The sequence below is a fragment of the Phocoena phocoena genome, chromosome 7 (genome assembly GCF_963924675.1).
Source record: "Phocoena phocoena chromosome 7, mPhoPho1.1, whole genome shotgun sequence".
Lineage (NCBI taxonomy): Eukaryota > Metazoa > Chordata > Mammalia > Artiodactyla > Phocoenidae > Phocoena > Phocoena phocoena.
The window spans coordinates 91,492,596-91,517,490 of NC_089225.1; the positions used below are offsets into that span (position 1 = coordinate 91,492,596).

Here is a 24,895-nt window from a genome sequence, read left to right on the forward strand (position 1 = left end):
GTCGAAGGTGACAAAACGATGATCCAAAGACTACTTGTAGTGTAAATTGGTAACCTTTTCACAGGGCAATCTGCCCATACTTTATCCACCAAAATGGTCATTGCACATACTTCATGACAGCAATTCTGCAGCCAAGTTATCCTAAGGACGCTGTGCAAAGGTAAATGGATGGACAGGCCATTCACTGTAACACTGTTTATGTAACAGCAAACACCTAGAAACAAACTAAATGCTCATCGTTGAAGGACTATCTAAGTAAATCACAGTGTATCCTCAGGGTATAACGTATAATGGAATTATATGCACCCAAGAACAAAAAAAAGTCCAAAAAAAAATTCCTAAATGCAAAATCAAGTCATAAATCAGTATGCACAGTGTAATCCTACTGGTAGTAAAAAAAAAAAGAAAAAAGAAAAATATATAGATGTGGTAGTCTATATTCTAGCTGAACTAGCACTAGACTTAACGTGCTAGAATATTCCAAAACTTATGGAAGGATAATTAAGAAATTAGTAACATGAGAAACGGAGGGCTGGGATTACCTGTGCAGTGGGGCTTTTACTTTTCATTTTATATCTTTCTCTACTGTTTTAACTTTCTACTCTGTCCCTATGTCACTTTTATTTAGAATCTTTATTTAGACTACTCTTCAGTCCCAGACCATGGCAGAATTTTGTAACACTGGCCACATCCCCTGTGGGATGAAGCTCACTACCCACACCCCATCATCCCCAGCACTATCATACCATAACACCAAAGTTCCATTTCGGAACTTACGTAATGAATGGTTTCAGAGCTGACATTTCCCCCACCGCTTTTCTTCTTTCTTCACATCCTTATGTTATTTGTGCTGATTTTGGCCTCCCTTTCTCTAAAATATAAGCTTGTCTGAGAGCAAGGTCAATGTTGTTTTAATCCTTGCTTCCGCCAAAAGCATCTAGCACAGTACTTAACAGGTATGTGTAATAAATAAATGTTAGGTTTGCTTTTTATGAGATTATAGCTTTGAGGTTAAAATTTTATTTTAAAGGGAAGAAACTACCACACTTTCCTGATCATGTATGTTTGCTAATAAATCACCTACACATTACAAAAAAAAACACTGAGGTACTTTAAACTTAGATTTGCCATTATTAGACAATTAAGTAAAAGATGGAGAAAAGGAGACCGAAACATTAAAAGAGGTCTAAATAAATTTTGTAAATGGTATGAAAATATGCAGTCTTTCATTAGGTATGCCATATGGGGTAAGAGAACACAGGCAAAGAAAAAGGAACCTATTGAAGAAAAAGGTGTTATAATAACCCCCTCATTTCCAACAGCATCAACTACAATTTCAAAAAAAAAAAGGCACTGGTTTCAGCTCCAAGTGCACATTTATAACAGTGAATAGGAACTACCCATCAGAATGGAATGATTATTGATTTCTTAATGGATTACTGCTGTACAAATTTATACTCACCAAAAAACCATCAATCTTTGTGTAATAATTATAAACCTATCACAGTACATACAGCATTCTGACTGAATTGAAACTTACTGCTATCTGCCGGGAAATGACCAGTTTTCTATTTCTCCAGCTCCAACCACAATACAGAATGGTGAGCAGATACTTACATCAAATTATTATTACAATCAAATTATTATTATAGGACATGGCTTTGTGACAGCCACAACATGCACCATCTGTAAATGGCTATTAGAGAGGTAAACAGTCAGGTCCTGGTGAACGTTTTCTTATTATTCATTAGCTATGAAAACTGTAAATAAAATGGGCATTAGGTAGTTACACTTGTCAAATGCCTATCATTACTGCCAGGTAGTGGAGAAGGGGTCAAGGGCAAACAGTATATTAGCTGAAGTCATGCTGTTCTGATTTTATATCCTAATTTCAAACCTCTCCCCAAATCTGCATCAGAAGTGCCAAACCACTAAGCTACAGAGGTTAGGTCTCTGTCTAAACCCTAAGTGTATTCTTAGTGAACTGCATTTTTACTAAATACGAAGTGGAACACCATTATAATTCCAATATTATTTTCCAAAAAGAAAGCCCCATTATGTCAGTTCCACCAAGCAGTCTTTAATCATTGGATAATTATGTGATCCAGCATTAATCAAATAATTTCTAATTCTTGTATTTTCCAGCTGTAGGTTTTAGATAACACCACTTCCTTCCAGATAGTTAATCCCATTCTGAACACCTTATTGATCTAGAGTATGCACATATAGTCACAGAATGAAGATAGTTAATCCAACCTAAATAAAAGTAATTTGCAATCAATGGTATACTTGTCATTTTCTCTTTAGCTTCTAATCTATTGAATATTATCAGAATTTTTGGTTAGATATATCAATTTTCTTTCCTGAAAATTATAACATGTAATTTTTCCACCCAATTAACTAACTTTAAAAAATGTATTTCCAAAACATCCTAGGAACTAAAGAAATGAGATTTGATTGCTTTTATAAAGGATTCTCTTTCCTAAGTACTAAGAGACTATTAAATTATCATGATAATCAACCATAATAATTAAAATACTATTAAGTATAATATAAAATCAAATAGAAAAGCTAAATAAAGTTACCATAATAAAATAAAATAAATTTGTGAAACACCACAATGGATTTGTGAAACAGTGGAATTTGTGGATGGCAAACTTGTTTGCTTTTTTAATGGAAAAGAATATTCTAAACGTTATAACAATCAAGTAAGAAAAATACTCATATTCTCTAGAAGGCAAGAGATAACTTTACACTGAGTTGATACTACTTATAGTTCAAGTAATATCTTAGGAACCATATCTAGTAAGTATAAAAATAATATGCAAATATTTATAAACTACAAAGAATAACAGTTAATTGCACCAGAAAATGAGCTAAGTGCTTTATGTAAGTTAGTGCATTTATTTCTTAAAACCTTATGACAGGTATTATTATTTACAGCTGAAGGAAATGAACGTAGAATATCCAAGAAACACTCCCAAGGTCACATAGTAGAACAGTCAAATATCAGCAATTCCCTACATTTACCTTAAAGTAAGGAGCAGAGCAAGGACTTGACCCCAGGTCTATGTTACTTGAAAATCTTAACCGCTTCCATTGGGCCCCACCCCAAAGCATAACAACAGCTGCACCCACAGAAACTGCTATGTTCCAGAGCAAACAGGTACCCAATATTTATTGTGAATGAAGCAAATGAACACATGAATGAAAAGAAGGAAAGAGCAAATTATGTAAGGGAAGCAACACCAGGCCAAGAGCAAGAACATAAGGTTTTAAATCACTCTTATGCTCTTTCCCCATGTGGGCCTCAATGTGCAGGTTTCTAAAGTACAGGTTTTGGAATAGATATTACAATATAAAATACTGTGTTTACCATACTGGTGCATGTGCACGCACAGGCATGCATGCACACACACACACATAAACACACGCATGCAGAATTCTATTTATGGAAGGGAAAGGACAGTCATTTAGTGAGACCTTGAGCCCATATGTATCATCTACTATGTTTTCCTGGCCCAATTCTGAGTGTTGGGGTTACATCAGTGACCAAGACAAATGTTCTTCAAGCGTGTGTTGAGAGAAGAGACAAATAAATAAACTAGATAATTTCAGATACTATTAAGTACAACAAAATATAATAGGGTAATGTCATAGAATGCCTGAGCGGGGCTTATTTATCTAGGGTGCTCAGGAAAAGCCTCTCCAAAGGGGCAACAGTTGAGTGACAGCAGAAAAGAAGGAGGCTTCATTCAAAGTTATGATGGAAGAGTGTTCCAAACCCTCAGATGGGAATGAACTTGCCCTGTCCGAGGAGAACAAAGAGGGGAGATATTTTGAGAGTTTAGTGAAGAAGAAGAAGAATGGAGGAGGACTCAGACAGAGGCAGGAGCCACATGTCCTACAGGATCTTGCAGACTGTGGAAAGGAATTTCAACTCTATTCTGTTTTTAATAGAAAAGTTTTGTGTTTAAAGCAATGGATGGTTATTATCTGGTTTCAGTTTTAGAAAGTGCAGGTCTGACTATTGGGTGGATTATGGGGCAAAAGAGGAAAAAGAATGGAGGCAGAAAGACCAGCTACAAATTTTTGTAATATTTTAGGTTTAGAAGACTAGGAAGTGATGGCAGCTCAGACTAGAGATGTAGGAGTGAACATTTTGTAAATTCAAGATATATTTTGGGGGACTTCCCTGGTGGCACAGTGGTTAAGAATCTGCCTGTCAATGCAGGGGACACGGGTTTGAGCCCTGGTCCGGGAAGATCCCACATGCCGCGGAGCAACGAAGTCCGTGCACCACAACTACTGAGCCTGCACTCTAGAGCCCGTGAGCCACAACTACTAAGCCCACGCACTGCAACTACTGAAACCCTAGAGCCCGTGCTCCACAACAAGAGAAGCCACCGCAATGAGAAGCCCACGCACTGCAACGAAGAGTAGCCCCCTCTCACCGCAACTAGAGAACGCCCAGGTACAGCAGCGAAGACCCAACGCAGCCAAAAATAATAAATTTTTTAAAAAAATTTTTTAAAGATATATTTTCAAAGTGAAGCCAACTATTTCTGATGGAATAGATGTAGAGTGTGAGGAAAGGACCAGTACCAGATACAGAGTGGAAAGTCAAAGCATTGCAGTATTTAAAAAAAGAAACTGAGAAAGAGACAATGACCTGCAGATGGAAACATAAGGGCTGCTAATAGATGTAGGTGAATACCAGATGTTTTCTGTTCACTGAGTAATTGGCAGCCACTGATTAGGACACTTCTAATGAAGCCACTCCCTCTCTATTTCTTTCTCTCAGACAGGGGCAGCACATTTTTCTCACTTTTCTATCAAAAGCTTCTAGCTTGGGCTTCCCTAGTGGCCCAGTGGTTGAGGGTCCACCTGTCGATGCAGGGGACACGGGTTCGTGCCCCGGTCTGGGAAGATCCCACATGCCGCAGAGCAGCTAGGCCCGTGAGCCATGGCCGCTAGGCCTGCGCGTCTGGAGCCTGCATGGTAAAAGTAGAAACTTGGAAATAAGTACTGATGACCAAGCCCAGGGTCTCTCAGGGGAAGCAAAGAAGTAAAACACCAAATTCAACGCACGAGTGCACTTTAAAGCAAAAAAAACAAAAAAAGGCTTTATTATAAAGTGATAAATACAACTTAATAGGCCTTAATCGCCAGAGGTGTGTGCATCCAGATACATGATTCTGAAAATATATCAGTATCCAAAATGTATCCAAGAACTCCACACTTGCAAAGCAAGCATTTGGGGGAGTGCTGAAGTTCCCCACCATCCTGAAGAGCCACCCAAGTAGGTAACAATGCACTTTAATTTATTAAAAACAACTTGCTAGCAGCAAAAGTATTTTACAGTAATTCAACTCCAACTGCTCACACAATAGAGAAAAAGATGGCGGGCTTCCCTGGTGGTGCAGTGGTTGAGAGTCCGCCTGCCGATGCAGGGGACACGGGTTCGTGCCCCGGTCCGGGAAAATCCCACATGCCGCGGAGCAGCTGGGCCCGTGAGCCATGGCCGCTGAGCCTGCGCGTCCAGAGCCTGTGCTCCGCAACGGGAGAGGCCACAACAATGAGAGGCCCGCGTAACGCAAAAAAAGAAAAAAAAATGGCAAACAGAAAATTACGGATTTATTACCACAAAGGGTTCTTTTCAGCATAAAAATGCAGATGACCTGTTATCATTAAATTGCTACTATAGAGATACAAGCACTTTCAGTTCAGTTAGGATTAAGTACATTGCTTTCCAATATATGCCAGTTAAATATTATAGGCTTAATTTACAGAACCTATACCAAGCAAACTACATTTCATGAACTTCCAAATAACATACAATTTTGTTGTAACAATAAAGAAAGGAAAAAGAAAAGAAAAAGAAAAACCAAAGGTAGAGAAGCAATAAAATGATTAGTTCTTAAGAAGATGTTACAATGTAAACAATGAGAAGACTTAGCATTCTCCAAGCTATTAAATACACCACCTGATTTTTTGTAGCTATAGGCATGATTACAGATGTCTGTAAAACTAAGTAACGATTGGTTGCTCTTTTAAAATTGCAGACACATTTAACCAATTATTTCAAGAAAGGATTCAGATAAAAACTGGAAAAAGAAACTTTCCTAAAGGTTGAGTATCTGATCCTAGGTACTGTTATAACAATTGTATCATGGACAAAGGTGATAAGTATCACGATTGCTCTAAGAAAATTAAGGTCTGGCCTCACAATCTAGCATAAGCAGAAATGTGTACAATTTCAAGGAAGAGGCATTTGATTCATGGGTTTTTTGGGTTTTTGGGGGTTTTTTTTTGCAGTACGTGGGCCTCTCACTGCTGTGGCCTCCCCCGCCGCGGAGCACAGGCCCCGGACACACAGGCCCAGCGGCCATGGCTCACAGGGCCAAGCCGCTCCGCGGCATGCTGCATCCTCCCGGACCGGGGCACGAACCCGCGTCCCCTGCATCAGCAGGCGGACCCTCAACCACTGCGCCACCAGGGAAGCCCAATTCATGGGTTTTTAAACGATCTTTGGGATTTAGCTACTGGGTAAGAGTTCACTAAAAACAGCAGCAGTATTACTCCCATTTTCATGTGTGTCTACTAAATGGCTAGGTTATGATTTGAGAGATTTTGGATCGTGGAAATTAGAAACCTTCATTAGACAAAATAATAACTTTATTTTTTTATCGAAGTATAGTTGATTTACAATGTCATGTTAATTTCTCCTGTACAGCAATAGTGATTCAGAAATATGTGTGTATATATATATATGTATATCAACACACACGTACACATTCTTTCCAAAATTCTTTTCCATTATGGCTTATCACAGGATATTGAATAATAATAACTTTAAAACTATAAACTTTCTCAACAATCTCGCTTACTTCACACTTCTTAAAAACAAATAACCAAAATGTCTTGGGGTGAATTTATATATATATATAAAGATTGTCTACAGATCTTTTAGAATCTTTATAAAATCTATCTCTGTACTGTAGAGCAACATTGGCCTAAAAAGATGCATTTTATGAAGTCATGTGAGGCCTCTAAGCACTTGAAGCTTTTAGTCTAACACAGTATTTTGCTTGAGTGAGTGCTGCGAAGAGAGTTCAAGAGCCTAAGCTAGTGTTAACTTTAGACCATTTATTTTAAAACTGCCTTGTGGGTAAAAAGACTAGCTGGGTGATGTATCCTTAGTACACACAGTGCTGAAGTGACCAAACCTGTGGGGTTAATCTGACTAATAACTTATAGAAATAACTGAGTTACATCTCTAAGGTGTCTAGCCAAATAAGCAATTCATATTAACTCATAATGTAGTTAAAAATTAATAGGCAGCCTTCTTGATGGAGACACATACGTATAAGGCAACATGCTAGCTAACTTCTGTGGAAAAGAGAAACTAATATTTCTTGAAATGTGTTAGGCACTGTGATAGAAGCTTTACTGAAGTGTTTTATTAATCCTCACAACAACCCCAAGAGACAAGCACTAACTTTGCCTATTTGACAAAGGAGGAATTGGAGATTAACACATAGCACAGCCCAAGTCATAAACCCAAGTCTGATCAGCACTGAAGTCAGGCTCTGACGGCTACCCTCAGGCTGTAGAGATTATAGTCATTTTCCCTGCGCTCAAGGAGATTCCAGTCTTACAGGGGCGATAAGATGTACACAAGCAATGGAGTAATGGTAAAACAAGATAGGAAGTGATAAAGGCTTCCTAGTTTTTAGAGAGGAAACTATTCCTGGATAAAAGGATAATTTGGTTTTAAGGACTGACTGCACTGACACTATCCTCATAGTAATCCAGACCCAGGAAAAGTTACACTTCAGACGTGAAGAGCAAAATGTGTAACTTTAAATGATCTCATTGGGATTCACAAAGATTTCAGCATCTTTTAACCAATGATCTATGAGTAGCCTGTTGATTATGTATTCTGCTATAAAATCTTCTCAAAAGAATATCCACTTTTCTTCTTGATTGTTCACAGAGGAAAAAAATGGACATTACTGGGGACTGATATATAGTTCTGAGAATTCCAGACACGCAACAGAGAGATGGGTAATGATGTAGGACACAGAGCTCCATGAGTATGGAAATTCATGGAATTTCAGAACCATACTTGGAATTCACTCACCAACATATCTAGCAAATAAGTAAACAAGACCCCTCTCTGGGCCAGGTCAGGAGGGAGGCGCACTGGGCAGTCAAATCCTGCCACCAAACACGTCTTCTGAACTGCCATCTTCAAATGAAGTGCATTCCTACCGCATAATTACCATTTCCATTACATCCCTCACAAACAGAGCAGGTTTATTTGTGATTCGCATTAATTAGGTAATTTTAGCTTCATTTCTTTAGTAATTGATTTGAATACAACAGAATTAATAATTGCCTCATATCTGCACACACATTTCTTTTCAAACAAGGACGATCTGACAGCACTCAGACAGATGAAGAGCAAAAATATCCACTCAGGGATGCAGATATCTTGAGTTTTATCAGCAATGCTTTGGACTACTTTTTTTTTTTTTTAATTGTTGTTGATTAAAAGCAGAGTAAAAGCACATCCTTTCTAGAAGACTAGTTGATACCACATGTATGTGGGATATTTTTCTCGGTTATTTGATTCAAGTTTTTTCTCATATTCTTTTCATCTAACAATAAAATAATAGCTACCATTCTGGTTAACTTACTCCATGCCAGTCACCATTCTGGAGGCTTTACATGTATTATTTCTAACACTTGCCACTCTGAGAAAGAAGATTATTAATATCCCTGTTTTACAAACTGAGATTCTAAGAGATGAAATATCTGTCTAGAGGTCTCACATTTGATATATATCAGGGCTCACTTTTCTTTTACCACATAGGGAGGGGAAGAGGAAAATTCATTCAGTTCTGTATTTTTTAAAAATATATGTTTATTATTTTCTAGTAACAAATAAAAGGCTTAAGTAATGCCAGGAAGAACAGATTCCTCTGAGACTGCTTAAATAAATATTAAGATCCAGTTTTAATGAGCACATTGTATGTTAGATGTGAAAGCATTTCGAATAGTCTAAAATATTTTACAAATAAAATATATGACTTTTAATAGGCTTAAAAACTGTTTTTTCTTAAGCCAGTTAAACATATATCCTGATCTTGTTTTTATTATTTATGGGCTTAGCAAACCTTCCCTTCAACAATAATACATGTGTAAACTTCATCTCACGTCTGATAAATTTTTACTGCAGTATTATCACAAGGTTAATTTTAGAAGAGTATTCCAGTAGGTAACAGCCAACCTGGGAATTCTAAATCTCTGACAGGGTATGATCTGAAGAAAGTCTTTTGAAACACTCAGTGCTTGTGTCTTAGATACTTCAGGAGGAAAATGGAAAAACAAGAGATCAGAGAACAAAAACTGGATGCAAAACCCCATCTCATCTGCTCAATATCAAGTTCCTTCTTCATTGCCGCCTCCCATGAGGGAAAAAAAAAAAAAGAAAGAAAGCAGAGAAAGTTCTTACTGTTTCTGGCAGGCTTATGGTCTCCCTAACTCCCCAACGGCCTTTCCCACTGAAATGAAGTAAAAAGGCAATTGAGGGACAAGATCAAAGTTGACTGCATCCGTTATAATTTAGGAACACAACCAGTTAGGATACCTCTCAGACACAGCACATATTTCAGTCACTTTTGCAAAAGATAAAAGCAATAGGTGAGTCCAAGATGGCCATCAGTAACACCACTGGGTTATGACAGCAAACAATCTATTTTATACTACCGACTTCTACTGCTTCAATCTTCCAATCTTTCTAGGCTGAAACCCTTAGGACTCCAGTTCTTCTAACCAGTCAACCCCCATCTTTCACTCCCTGGCTTTCAGATATCTGAAAAAGTACACTTCTTTCTATTGACTATCAAAATTTATCATTTATCTTCTACCAGAAACCACTTTAATCTTATGGCCACATTCTTCATCACTCAAGCAGGAGGTAACTTCTTTAATTAACTTATAAATTCAGATATTTATTTATGCTTTCTGAAAGAAGAAAAAAGGAAGGGAAAGATCCTAGTTTTCATTTGCCTATTCCTCTCTCCAGTAGATCTGCTAACTCAAGTGGGTTCTGTGGCTTATCCCTCACTTCTGGATTCGCCATTTGTGTTCTCTCTTCTTGAGCTAGCTCTCTTCTCTGTTCTCTATACTCCATACCTCTACTCTTTCCTTTCAATGAGCAACATTCAATGGAATTTTAAATTGATGAACATGAAAAGAGACTAAGGGTCTTTTAAAAAAGTAAATTTGGGCTTCCCTGGTGGCGCAGTGGTTGAGAGTCCGCCTGCCGATGCAGGGGACATGGGTTCGTGCCCTGGTCCGGGAGGATCCCACATGCCGCGGAGCGGCTAGGCCCGTGAGCCACGGCCGCTGGGCCTGTGCGTCTGGAGCCTGTGCTCCGCAACGGGAGAGGCCACAACAGTGAGAGGCCTGCGTACCGCAAAAAAAAAAAAAAAAAAAAAAGTAAACTTTATTATCATATACAAGGTAGAACGGAAAACCTAAGGATAAGTTTTAACTTATTCTACTCAGATTTCTTTTGGCATCATAATGCTACATGTCTCCTTACCATTGCCAGAAGTACACTTATATAAACATTATTTACTTTACAGCATCTCATGCTATGAATCAATATCACTCAAAAAACTTTCCAGAGTATGTAACTTTATTTGGAAATTCCACCGTATTACAGCCATTAAGAAAACACCTTATATTCAGAATAAATTTAAAATAATATTCAGTGAGTCTGTTGACAGCATTTGTATATGAGAATACCCCTGACTTCAGTATTTATCATCAACAGCAGTAGTCCAATTTCATGAGTCTATTATATCACTGAAATTTCAAGGTTAGACCTTTCTTATCAGCGATATCATTGTCTCTCTTACAAAACAGCTCCGTGCTTTGAGATGGTTGACTGAATTCGTTTTTTTTTAATTATACAAGTAAAAGATCTTTTATAAAAGATCCAAATAATGCAGAACTATTTAGAATAAATGATAAAACACCCTATTTACCTTCACATAAGCCAAAGTGAACACTACCAATAGTCTGGTCTTTCCTTCCTTCTTTCCTTCCTTATTCTTTGCTTTCACTCTCTCTCTCTCTCTCTCTCTCTCTCTCTCTCTCTCTCTCTCACACACACACACACACACACACACACACACACTTTTAAAACATAAATGGCTCTCTCTTGCACATACAGTTGTATGAAAGCAGTTGTTTAGTTAACTATAATTTCTCTGATTTGCTTAAAAAATAACAGATCTTTAAATCTGTTACCAGTTATTGTACTCAAACTGTGGGACCAACTAAAACTACTCAAATTCATCAAAAGATAGCCTTATTGTTAGCACAATATATGTAAAAATAATTTATTTTAAATTGTTTTCTTGGGGAGCAGGGGTGTTTCTTTTTGTTCCCAAAAAACTGAATCCAAAAACTGTAATTAGGTCATTAACCTGTCATAGTTCAGACAGATGGCAGTGTGTAATTCATATTTTGAGTAAAAAACAGAAGACTTACAGAAAAATATCTCGTATTTCTTTTTCTAGTTCTCAATTATGTTCAAACAAAATCTATTACCACTTTCAAATATTTTGCAACATTCAGCAATAGAATAGAATTTGTTTTATATTTCAAAATACTATATTAGAATCAGTGTTCTTAAAGTACTTATAATTTTAAAACAGTCTAAAAATGATTAAGTACTACTTACCTATTTTCAATACCTACAAATTCTTAAACAGCCCAATGTTCAAGCTCTAAGTGATATATGAATAATCTAAGCAATCATTTCTAGTAAAAATAAATGAACCTACTTCAATCAGGAGTTAAACGTAAATCCTCAGCTCGAAAAGGTATACAAATGCTACTTTTCCATCAAGAAGGTAACAAACGTAATGAAAATAATGCAATCTACCTCAGACCATCTGGATAATAAAGATACTGACATAAGTCTGATTAAAAGGCTTGAAAGACATGTCTTACAAAAGAAATATATTTCCATATGTAAATACTACTTGCTAAAATGTTTGTTTTGAACAACAAAAACAAAACAACAAGGCTCTTCATGAAAATGACATAACAGGAAATGTTTTATATAGTTGCAGAAGGAATAATTCCTCTTTAGAACTCAGCCAGAAATTCTTAGTTAATTCGACAGAAACAGAGCAATGCAGCTTCCCAGCACTTCAAAATATGGCCAAGCCCTGCATACTGATGTCTTAGTAAGTAGTAGGTAAAGTTGACACCGTCAGGTGTAAGGAGAGCTACAGCTTCCATGATAATAAGAGAGCAATGACAAAAATGTCAAAGGTGTAGACACCAGAATGTTAATTTATTAGAACGTGACTCTACACTGATTAATTATATGCTCCTCAAAATATCTGGAGAGCATAAGAAAAGTTAATTGAAGCATTCCATTTTGTACATGCAGTTTTAAATAAGTGATAGAAAAACTGATTTTAAAATTATATGTGGTGTGAAATCTGTAAACACTAAATGTGTCATATAAAGATATTAGTAATGAAGACGATGATGATGACTATAACATATTCACTGAAACATTTACACTAACTTGAATTCCACTGACTATGTTAGTATGGAATCAGAAAACTAAAGAGACGTTTAGAATCTTGAAGATCATCTGTTTGGGGCTGATCTGAAGGTTACAAAATCCTTTTGAGACTGAGACATGGTTGAAATAAATACATACCCTAACAAAAAAAAAAATCACAAGTAAAATGGGATTTCAGAATTATTTCAACATCTAAGAAATCAACTTTCCAAATTTCCTCAAATAGATCAGAAACACATTATTTAAATACACATATGCAATATGTGAATCACAAGCAGTTCCTTAATTCAATAAATAATTACTGGGCTCCTACAATGACCCAGTATGATACTGTATACTGGGAATGAAGAAATATTCTGTAACATCTTAAGGAAAAACCCAAACTTTTTGGCCAACCCAATAGATAAGGCATAGCCATTTTCTTCAAAGATTCACATCTGGAAAATCTCTAATTTCTTTATAATCAACATGTGGCCCCAAAATAAAGCTGTGTGCTTTGAAAAAATATTCTTAAATTCACACTCAGTAATTAAGACAGCCTTCCCTATTAACTAACCTAAAATACTATACTTGTCTATAAAGTCTCATTTGCTGTGGCCGGACTACTTCAGAGATTTCATGAAACTAGTGTGATGTTTATTCCTCCTGACCTATTAATTAGAAGCTCTCCTAGATCCCCAGCTAACGTAAGGTGCCTTTCTCAGGTGGCAGTGCTATTTTCCATCTTCATCTAAAATAGATACTAAGACCTCTTAAACTGCTGGCCACATCACCCATCAACATTTCTGCGAATGGAAGTTTGAATTTATGGTAATAGTAGTTGGGGTATCCTTTATAGGTATTATAAGATAGCTTTCACAGAGTTAGGCTATATCAACACTTAACAAATCTAAGCAGAAATGTAAAATTACATTAAAGAAAATGAATGGATCCTAGGCTGACAAGAATTGGTTATAACCTGATTACATGTATAAGTTAAAAACTGAATCTGCGGGATTTAGCCAAGGAAGCCAAGAAAAAAAATGACTCTCAGAAGTATTTTGGCTGAGGCTATATCTAGGGAATCTAAATCCATGTCCATTCAGGGAAGAAGGAATTGGACAAAAGACTTCAACCATACTGATGCAAATGGCACTGCTATTTCTATTGTGATGCTGAACATATTAGGGTCTCTTAGTCTGATGCCATTAAACATTTGAATTATGTAACTACCTCCCTTTGTTTGTATTCCTTGCTAACCAAATGACCTTTGTTGCTTTACCCATATAGGTCAGTACACACACAAAAACAGATCTGGTCAAGCCAACTGAGGTGATCCAGATCCTATGTTAGTTGGTTCAGGTTTTGTTCGTTTGTTTTATTTTTAATGAAAGTACAGACATAAATTGGTATTCCAACTTTAAACATGAATTTTGTAAACTTGTTTAATGCGAGTCAACCTTGAGATGCGGTGCCGCTCTGTGCATGCTGCCAATCAAGTTTCGGAACTTATAAGGCTGAGAACAAAATCCTACATTATAGAAAATTTCTTGGGGAAATGTTCTCCTGTGGGAACCTATTTTAGAAGCTGGCTGTATTTTTGTCTCTGTTTCATTGTGTGTCTTCAAATTTATACACTTTTGAAGAATTCTCAGAGGTAAAAGGTGAGAAGCAGTTCATTTCTCTACAATGGATATAAACTATGGTGAGCACAACACACTTATTTGCTTCTAAATGCAATGGGATTATTAATATCTCAAATAAAATATGAATTCTCTTGGACCTTGAAAGATAACATCCACTCCAAAAAAAAATCCCTAACACAGTTTTTGTGCCCCAGCATCAGCAGTGCATCACACAAAGAAAATGCTTAATAAATGTTTGCTGGATCAGTGATTAAAAGATAAAAATATCTCCACAGCAACTTCTGAATCTCCACATACAGGAAATCTCAGATGAACTTATTTTCATCATTAACATTCATTTGAAATTTCATGGTGTCTTGGGTAATCAGGGCTTAATTTCTAAGATGGTGTTCTATAATATATGTTTTAAGGAAATAGATTAAGATGTTTTCTATACCACACTTTTCCCCTTACGTTATTTTATCCCAAGGGGCACAATGTTATAAACTTTAAAAAAAATTATGTACCAAATAATTTCCAAATGATATATGTCATGTATATTTATCTCAAAGTTTTCAAAAAGGCTCTGCATAAAATCATTAAATTCTTTGGCTATTAATGTAGCAGAACTGGCTAGTACTTAGTTAACAAATGATTCCTCACATGTTTTAAGCTATGTATCAAAACATAAGCTATGTATTAAAACATATGTATTAAAACATAAGCTATGTATTAAAACATATGTATTAAAACATATGTTTTAAGCTATGTATTAGATGAGAAATAGGTTACAGAATAAAGACAAATCATTACAGTAGAGGCCTTGGAGTGTATGGCATATGATTTTTTTTTAATTGTAACCATCAAAGTTATGATATTAAATAGACCACGAAATTTTAAGGAGAAGGCTAGCATGTTTTGTTTAAAAATCAGTGAGTCAATCACATCAACTAATCCAACTTCTGAGACTAGCATAAAAGGACTCCATTAAGCAAAAAGAGTTCATTAAAACCTGTGACCGTACATTTCCATATAGAATTTTGATTCAATGGGGGCAGTTGGGGAAATATGGTCACTGCTCAAAGGCTGAGAATTACTTAGGGAAGAATTTTTTAAAGAAATACTAAACTATTGTTAAAGTAATACAGGAGGGAAAGTAACAAAACCACAAGCTACATATTAGATTTCACTAATTAGGAAAATTCACACTTAGTCTAAACTATCCTCCTGCCTGATTGCTATCCTCTCCCAAATTCCACAGGTGCTTCAAACTCTCTGTATACAGAATTAAACTAAACTAAATCTTTTCCTGGAAACCTGCTCCAGTATTTCCTATCTTCCCTGATGGAACCTATTGCCATCTATCCAATAGTCTAATAATCATCATGAACTTTCTCCTATCCTTAACCCTACGATCCAAGTCCTGTCCACTTTAAGCTATTATTTCCCAAATCCTTCTCTTCCTTATTATCTTCACTACCACTGGCTCTCATGACTTTTCACTCTGTCATTGCAACAGCCTGTTAAAGAACCTCCTGCCCCTAGAGTGTTCCCCAGCCACAATCATTTTACTCCTATTGTAGCTGGTATGATCCATGTCATTAAAAAGACTGAAGTAATCTTATTTGTTAAAATCCTGTGCTCCCTTGAAAATGAAATCCAAGTTTCCTCTTATAAAAGATATTCCATTATCTTGCCCTGGTTAATTCTCCAGAGTCATCTCTGGCTTCAAATTCTAAGACTCCAACTTTGCACTCCAGAAATACCAATCTGTTTGTATTTCCCAGAACATATCATATTATTTCTCAGCTCCCACTGTGGGTTTGTTTGGTGAACAAGCCTTCTGCTTCTCTCCTAAATCCTGTTCATTTAATAAGTCTCAGCTTAAGCGGCATCTCCCTCCAGGAAGTCTTCTCAAACTAGTACCACCCCTCACTCCCCATAATAATAAGAACACTGAGGTTATCATAGTATAAGGCCCTGTTCAGATGTCTCTTTCAAACCAGAGCATGAGCTACCGGAGGACAAAAATAGTGTACTATTCACCTTTGGATTCACCTTACTGTACCTGACACATAAAAGATAGCCTACAAATATTTGTTGAATTAATCAACTAGAACAATATAGCAACATGTCAAATGCTTGTGATAATTTTATTTTAAGTTTACTTCAAATTTAAAACACCTAAACTATTACCCCCAAAACGCATAATTAGCAACAATCAGGCCTACAACTTGATTAAGTATCATCAAATGAGAATCGACGGTACTACCAGAAGCAACAAATACGGTGAAATTTTAGATACAGATTTTCAAAGAAAGAATTGATTCTAGATATGGCTAGGTTACTCTACTAAGAGGACTTTTTCCATTCTTAAAGACTGGTGGCTTTAGAGCACCAATGATAAGCAATGATTTTCTTTACATGTAACCAAAAATATAAAACTTAGCTCAGGAACACTGAAACCCAATAAAAAGAATCTCGGGCACATAGACAAACTCTACTTCTTTCTTAACCAAAATCTTCACAGATGCTTTAAATAATAGAGGGGGGTTTTCTTTCATTTTTACCCTAAATTATTAGAAATGCCTATCTCCATTCCCTGGACCTATGTAGTAAAATGGAAAGAGCAAAAGATCTGAATTTCAAACAGATATTGATTTGAAAAAAAAAAAGAAAACATTCTTATGAATCATGGTTTGGTGCAAAAGAAACTTACCTACTCTGAGTGATAGCAGCAGTGATTATTTATTGGACCTTAGCATGTGTCAGGAACTGCGCTAAGTATTTTGCATAATATTGCCTCATTTAAACCTCACAACAGGGACTTCCCTGGTGGTCCAGTGGTTAAGACTCTGCACTTCCACTGCAGGGGGCACGGGTTCCATCCCTGGCCTAGGAACTAACATCTCACGTGTCACGCAGCACAGTGAAAAAGAAGAAAAATAAAGATAAAAAAATAAACCTCACAACAGCCCACTGACTTAGGTATTGCTTATCCCAATTCTACAGATAAGAATACTGGAGCTCAGAGATGTGAAGTAACATGACTAAGATCATACAGCAAGCTAGTGGCAAAGCAAGAATTCTAACACAGGCCTGTATAACCCCAAAGCCCATATTGTTAACCACCTGCAATCTACTGCCTCTGAGCCTCAGTTTTCTGTAGTATAAACAGAGTAACTTCACAGAGCTGTTGTGGAGACTAAGTGAAATAATATGGATCACTTAGTATAGTGTTGGGCATCCTATATATATTCAATAAATTATGCCCCCCTTCTTTCTCTCACTCCAGTTGTGATTACACATTTATAATAAGGGAAAATAGTTCCTAAATACTCTTTACCTATTTCAGCAGAGATATCCTGAGTCTTGATTAATTCACAAAAGGAAAATACTAACAGGTCAATAAATATATATTATATAAACAGATATAAAGGAAAAAAGCAAAGAAAAACAACATAGTCTACCTCATCTTAGGACTGTGACCCTGCTATTGATCTTTCAGAACATCATAAAATCAAAATGTATCGATATTCAAAGTCAGGAGAGAAGAGGATGGGACCCAGGGATCTCAATTCCTTACAGCTCAAAGGAAGACTCCCAAAAGAACCTAACCAATCACATTACATCATTTTTAATATATTTCCAGTGGGGAAGACAAATTTGGACAAAGATAGAGGCAATATAAACAACACTTCTACAGTAAGCTGTTTTGTTTCTCCAAGACAGACATTTATTCTTACTTCAAAGCAGACTTAAAAGATGGGGGGTGGGGGGGTGGGGGCAGAATGAGCTGCAAAGTAAAAAATACAGAAATTTTGCTGTTAATTCCCTGCTCATACGTACTTCCTTTAGTTCCTTTTTTTTTTTTTTCCTTTTGGTACATGTCCATGACACTTACCTCTGATGGGTGTAAAGAAATCAAGTCAAACTTATTTTTTTTTAATTTCCCGACAAGTAAAAACTAAATGTAAGGTATGTTGGGTATATACACAAAACTAAGTACTACAACTGAAAACAGAGCAAGCTTTTACATCAGGTCCATCTGGTGTTATATTAGGGTGTGTCCTATGGAAATCCAACCAAGGGTGACTGCCAAACTAAGATATAGATGACAACTCAGAAAGCTGGTGAGTCCCAAAACATAAGCTATATTTTTAAAAGTGCAGTAGAGCATCTGCTTAACAAGATTATCTGTTATCATTCCACCCTCATAATAACCCTATTCTACTTCTGTAATACTGTTTTTGTCACTAAAACATGGGTCAGTACTGGACATGGTGGGCACCCTGAGATAATGACATTTTCAAGAGTTATCAATAAAGTGATCTGACTAACCCACAAGGTAATATCAGTTTTACATCCCAATCCTGACAACTTTATCCTTCTGCTAAGGGACCTAAGAGGCCAACTGGTTTCTTCAAACCTCCATTTCCTCACAAGAAAAATAGAAATCATACTATACTTATGCTTCACTAGGTTCTAAAAATGGAAACTAGCTAAGAAAAAAAATGAATGTGAAGCACTCTAAAAAGAATAAACTAGATTCCCTGACCTGATTATTGGTCAGAGTCTTGTAAAACTAGAATTACTACTTCTTCCAATTCCATACATGCCACCTGGCCATCAAACTGACTGATAAATGGTATTGACTGCAAAGTTGATCCATGTAAAGGTTTTAAAGTAATACAAACAAAATTTGTGTCACAATGTATTTTCACACCATTAGCTCTCTCCAAAGAAAATTCACTTGTTAGCATTATAAAAGTAAATGATAATGAGAAAAATAAGATTAATGACAATTTTTTGAACGTTAAAAATCTTTCAAAATACTCAGCAGCACGTATAGCACAGTTTGAAACTGATACTGAAGCAACTATACAAGAATTGGGAATGAGCTAACCCAGAAACATAAGGAATCACAAAGTAAGTCTCATCTGATGGACCGAAATACAATATGGATTATTTTTGTATTGTTCTGTCTGAGTTGTCTGTCTCAGATTCTTAACTTCCAGATTCTATTTTTAAAATCACTTAACACTGTGTATTTCCAGTAGCCATCAAGGCATATACTGTCATCCCTGACACCGAAGATTGTCAGCAGACTCAATATGTACACTAATGATCTTGGGCAACAATGCCCATCTTCTTATCAAAGAGATCCTTATTCTAGAAGAAAAGGTCTAAATTTCTCTAAGGAAATCTACTTGAAAATATAGGATGTAGTCATTACAAAACGTTAAGTTCACTGATACCTCTTACTTCTTTTTATCTTACATGCTGAATTTTAAAACCAAAGACTGCCAGGCACTGTAACATTTTTAGTTCTCTCCCAAGTCACCGATGCTCTCTTCTAGCACTGTCAAATAATGATAGCTGCTGTCATTATTTTTTATACAATAGCTGGCAGCGAGTTATACAGACACCCTTCATCTTAGAATAGTCATCGGATAACCTAAACAAATGACTATGACCTTAGAATAAAACTGACCACTTTCCTAAAGCCAAAATAAGTGGGCTATCACATGGTAGTGTTACTTTACTGCTAGAACGTCAGTTATTTCATAAAATCAAAGGCTTTATTCCTTTTATTTTTTTTCTAAACTGTTTTAAAATAACTTTTTTACCTCTTACACATATACTCTTGTCCTCCTTGCTGCTATGGAACCTATCTTATTCTATCATAAAGGTTTTCACATTTACTTTCAGCTCTAATACTTTCAACCAAAACTGCAATTCTGTTTTTGGAAGTCACAGCCCTTTAGGAATATTATTTGAAGATATTAAAAAATGCAGGAAATAAATAAGTTATTTTCATATAATAAAGTCAGCAATGCATATAAAGGGATTTAGAAAAACCAGTAATCTCAGACACAAGTGATTTGACAAGTCACACACGCACAAAAAATTATTCCAAGTCATAGAAAAACATCTGAGTGACCGATTGTAGGTCTTTTATTCTAATTAACAGACAAGAGTCCCTCTCTAGCACTATTTGCTTTGGCAATCTAAAATGCTGATATTCTCCTAGATCTAACAGAGAGGAAAAATGGGTATCTTCTCCATCTAACACCTAAGTGGGTAACCTAGATACTGTAAATAGAGGCTACGTAAAGGATGCAACAGACAGCTCTGAAGTGAAAGCCAAAATATTTAACCTGCAACTCTTTGGAAAAGAACATGAAAACACATGCAGCTTAGCTAAAAACTATACTAACATGGAATTGCCACAGGCTAGTAAGTTAAAAAAAAAGAAACAAGAACAAAACCTCTTTACCAAACATAATTTTACTGCTGTTGGGTGAGAAAGACTCAAATATCAAAAGCACAGTTCTTATTTGTCCAAACTGATCATGCCCATACTCTGCAATGTTTATTTAAAATAAATGAGTGAACTGCCTTTTAGAAAGGACTACTTGCAAAACCAAAATCAAATTCACAAATAGAGGAGCTAATTAACCAATTAACAAGTATTTTCCAGCTGATATTCTAGCAGTGGCTGGGGGATGACAGTCAAAGTCTGATTACCCAATATTACGTACCCCTTATATTCAATGTTTCTAAAGACAATAGCTAAATATTAAGCTAACAGAAACTGCATATCAATCCATCTTTACTCTTTAGGAAATTAAATGAAAATTATCTGAAAAATAAAATATCTATCCTGCCAAGGACCTAGTAACGTTAAATGTTAAAATGTAAAAATTGTACTCCCTACATTGCAATAGTAGTATAACTTTTATCAAATCAATAGCCAACTAGCAGAAAAATTAAATTAATCCTACAAGATCCATTACAAGAGATTAGCACTATAATTTAATATACATTCCATCACTATTAATTTTCTTCCTACATGATAAAGGCATTTCAATGACTGCTTCTAGAATAAAATCTTCCTAGGAAGTGCTTCCCATTAATAAAAATAAAGAAAACTTTTAAATAAGTAAAGTAAGTTCACATAGTTCAGTCGAAATTTCAAGTCAATAACTAGAACCACTTAAAGTTAACAAATTGCAAAATGTATTCAATAGTATTCTATATACTCTTGCTTATAATTCAGAAGTCTTAACTACTTATGAAGCTAGTAGTTTCACAATAACATCAAGTTTTGAAACCGTAAGAGGGAAGTGGAAAGAAAATTTGTTCTCTCAGGATAATCAGAATTAACATATTAAGAATATGCTCATAATTCACTCGATGATTCAGTTTTCTTTAGTTATTAAATCTTCATTTAAAAAGGAAAGAAAATGCTTTTCCTTCACATGTCACCCAAATAGAAAGCTTTTAAATTAAATTATATTTACATGTAAATCAGATGGCCTTTCTGTATAAGAATATAACATATATCAAAAGTATAAACACAGGATTTCAAATTAAGTTTAAGTAGGAGTAACAGAGCATTTGCACTTGATAACTTATGAAACATTATAATTAAGAGAAAATAAACCAAATTCTTAATAAAGTATTTTGTCTTCTGTCACTGACAGCATGTAAGTTGCTTTTCTATTACACAAAAACAATGTTTCGTATATCAATGAATGACCCTTTATCAAAAACAGTAGCCAAAACTGTCTATTCCTGCAAGTTCAAAACATCCTTCCAAATTTTCTCAATTCTTCTCTGGACAGTCTAAAGCAAAATGCTTTCACTTTGTCAGAGAAATGGATGTAAATGAGTTCCACAAATTTTCAATTACATTTCACTTCCAATGCTTTGGACACAAAACTTTCACACGTTTAAAAAAAAAAGAAAAAGCAACTAACACTGCAATTCTACCACTGATGGATTAGCTTTGTGCCAAGGTAATAGAAAATAATTTTTCTTTTTTTTACTTCGAAGAGTCCTTTGGAAATAACGTGTTTCCATACTTTTTTACCCAGCAACAAAAACAAAACTAGTCATAAACCTGGCAAGACAAAAGAATAACCAGAAAAGCCTAACATTTCTTACCTGATACAGGTAAGCACCAGCTCCCAAATGCCACCTTGGGATAGTTCAGACTAGTAAGCAGGCTCATGTTTTACGATACCAAAATGAACAGGAATAAATCTGTGTTGTTCTTTCTTTAACAAAATCTATAGCAGCAGCTACACCACAATGTGAGAGGACCCTACAGACCTAACAAATTCAAGTCTATCGCTAGAGAAATAGGAAAAAAAAAAATCATAAAATGAAGACTTACTGCTTGTCATGTGACTTGGTGAGGCATGCTGTCCATTGGGTGTGCTTGAGGTGAGGTCAATTGCCATACTGGAGTGTTCCCTTTCAGGTGAAAGCTCATTGTCACCTGTTTTCACAAAATAAAATCTTTTGGTCTCTGTTCATTGTCATCTAAAATCTAATTACCAACTTTGTAATCATATATGCAGGGGTATGCATATATGATTTTAATGAAATACATTTTTCCCTTAAAAAGAAACTATACGGAAATGTTATTTAGAAATACATAATAAATGAACGAAATGACGAAAAGCAACAACCAGCCCACGATTAAAAAATTACAAAATTTCATTATCACATTCATCTAAACTGTAAAATAATGGAGACTGGAGTAGTTGATTTCTAAAGTATCTTCTAGTTGAAAAAACTGTTTTCTTTTAACATCTAATTTAATCCTTAAGCACACAGTATTTTTAATGAGCATTTCCAAAATGCTGGCTATCTGAGAGTTAGATGTTTGAAAGGAGAGTTTGCTAAAAAAAAATGCCAACTTGAATGAGCTAATTCTCTTTCACATTATGTGTCTGAAAAATAGGTTACAGAGTACTAAGTATTTAGTACATGCCATATTAGTAGACATATATGTAACCCGACCTATTCTAGACTTAAAGTAAATGAAAAAAAAAATAAAGTAGCAAATTGTTGATCTGCTAAGCTACTATTCTTAATATAGCAGGTATATATCTATACTTCCTTCTTATTTCACTTCAGTGCTATTTTCTCAAACTCATTTACAAGGTGAAATTGTGAACAGATAGGAGGTAAGAGTTTACAGTTCTTGACAAAAACTTCCAATTCAGAAATTACAATACAGGTAGCAAACATAATTTTATTACCAATAACAGATTAATGAAAATGAATACTTACACGTTATATAGCCATCAATAGCCTCTGTTTCCATAGTCAAAGTGCAGTGCTGCAATACAAAAGATTATACCCTTAACACAATGATTCCTTTCAGTATCTGCCATTAAATGCTTAACTTATTTGAAGCTCCAAGCAGTTAGCCCATGTTGCTGCTGCTGCAACCTGTGCCCAAGAAACATACTACAGTGTACTGTATGTGCTCATTTGCAAGTCACTGAACTCTTTCTGCAAATGATCTGATTCCTGCTGGAGATAGGATAGGAAAGATAAGTGTGCTATGAGATGGGCTGCAGCAAGAAATGAATGACTCTTTTAATCAGAATTTACTCGGTTTAGAGAAAAAAATAGGAAGGGGGTACACCTCCAAAGTGCCAGCTTTAACTGGGATTGAAGTATTTTACCATTCACTACTTCCTACAATCAAGCTGCAGTTTGAGGACTTCCCGAGTATACAGATAGCTCTATTCACAATTGTTGCAAGTTGGTTCATCATGTTCTAATAGGGAGGGGGGAGGACAAACAAACAGAAGAAATACAAAACAAAACAAAAAAACTTCGTGCCCAAGTATGTCTCGAAGGTTTCTGCAGCAGTTACCCAACTGCCAGGCTTGTATTGACATTTTAGCCAACCCCAAGTTCTGTGTAAGCACCTGTTCAATGTAACCTTAATTTCCTGCCAGACCATGGTTGGATACCATGCCGAGCCTACTTAACACACTCCAATTTTGAAAAATTCATACACTTTTTGAAGAGGGGAAGGGGATCACTTTTGCAAAGTTTGGGGAATTCTTTTTGTGCACCAATGACACAAAACAAGAACTTAATTCTCAGAAACAAAAGTAAATTGTATGAGATGACACCCCCTAGCTTTGATTTCACATAACGAAAAGATCGATAAGCTAACTGTATTCTTTGAAGAAAAAAGTTTAAAGAATTGACAAGTCCTGAGAAGATTTTTACTTATTTTTTTTTCCTTTGGCCCTAATCCTTTTTGCCTTTAGTTTCAAAACTCTCACTGCACCAGCAGCTAAATTATTCACAATGAGCCATTTCTGTATTGATCGCCAAGTATATTTAGCCCTGGCTCCTGGAATTTCTCCATTACTTACTGGAAAACAGGCAGCTTCACTTCTTGTCTCCAAAACCACTTCCCTTCTCCCTCCCCTCCCCTTCTTCACCACCACCCTCCCTACCCCCCCCAAAAAAAACTTTTCTTTCTTCCTTTATGGAATAATCAGATCAAATTCCCAACTCAGTCACTACATAACACTTAAATTTCAACCTGCTGTACTGTTATCAAATTCTTTCAAATTATGATTACATAAGGCTTTAAAGAAAGGCATCCGTAAAGTTTAAAGGGGAGCAATTTCTTCGGATATTTTACAAATGAGTTTATCTCTTTAAAAATGTACACATTTAACACACACATATTAAGAAAGAAACGTCAGGGAGAAGCGAAAGAAGTCTGCCCCATCAATGAAATGGTTATTAACCCTCAGAGAAGGAAAGAAAGAAAAGGAGAAAGAGAAACGAAATGTACATACAAAAGAAATTGTCCTTTGATTAAAAAAGA

The 24,895-nt window shown here is 35.8% G+C and overlaps 1 protein-coding gene across 3 annotated transcripts in view; it reads right to left on the bottom strand.

Moving 5' to 3' along the window:
* Nucleotides 1–23,365, bottom strand: part of IKZF2 (IKAROS family zinc finger 2) — a 167,070-nt gene extending 143,705 nt beyond the window's left edge. Inside the window, exons 1-2 of one of the 3 annotated variants that reach the window (XM_065881241.1) lie at nt 23,323–23,365; nt 22,418–22,522 (exon numbers count right to left, since the gene is read on the bottom strand). In XM_065881241.1, the coding sequence (XP_065737313.1) occupies nt 22,418–22,522; nt 23,323–23,356 (139 nt within the window). In that variant the 5' untranslated portion in view covers nt 23,357–23,365. The remainder of the gene's footprint in view (nt 1–22,417; nt 22,523–23,322) is intronic. The other 2 variants (XM_065881239.1, XM_065881238.1) reach the window with 2 other exon arrangements.
* Between the last annotated feature and the right edge of the window lie 1,530 nt (nt 23,366–24,895).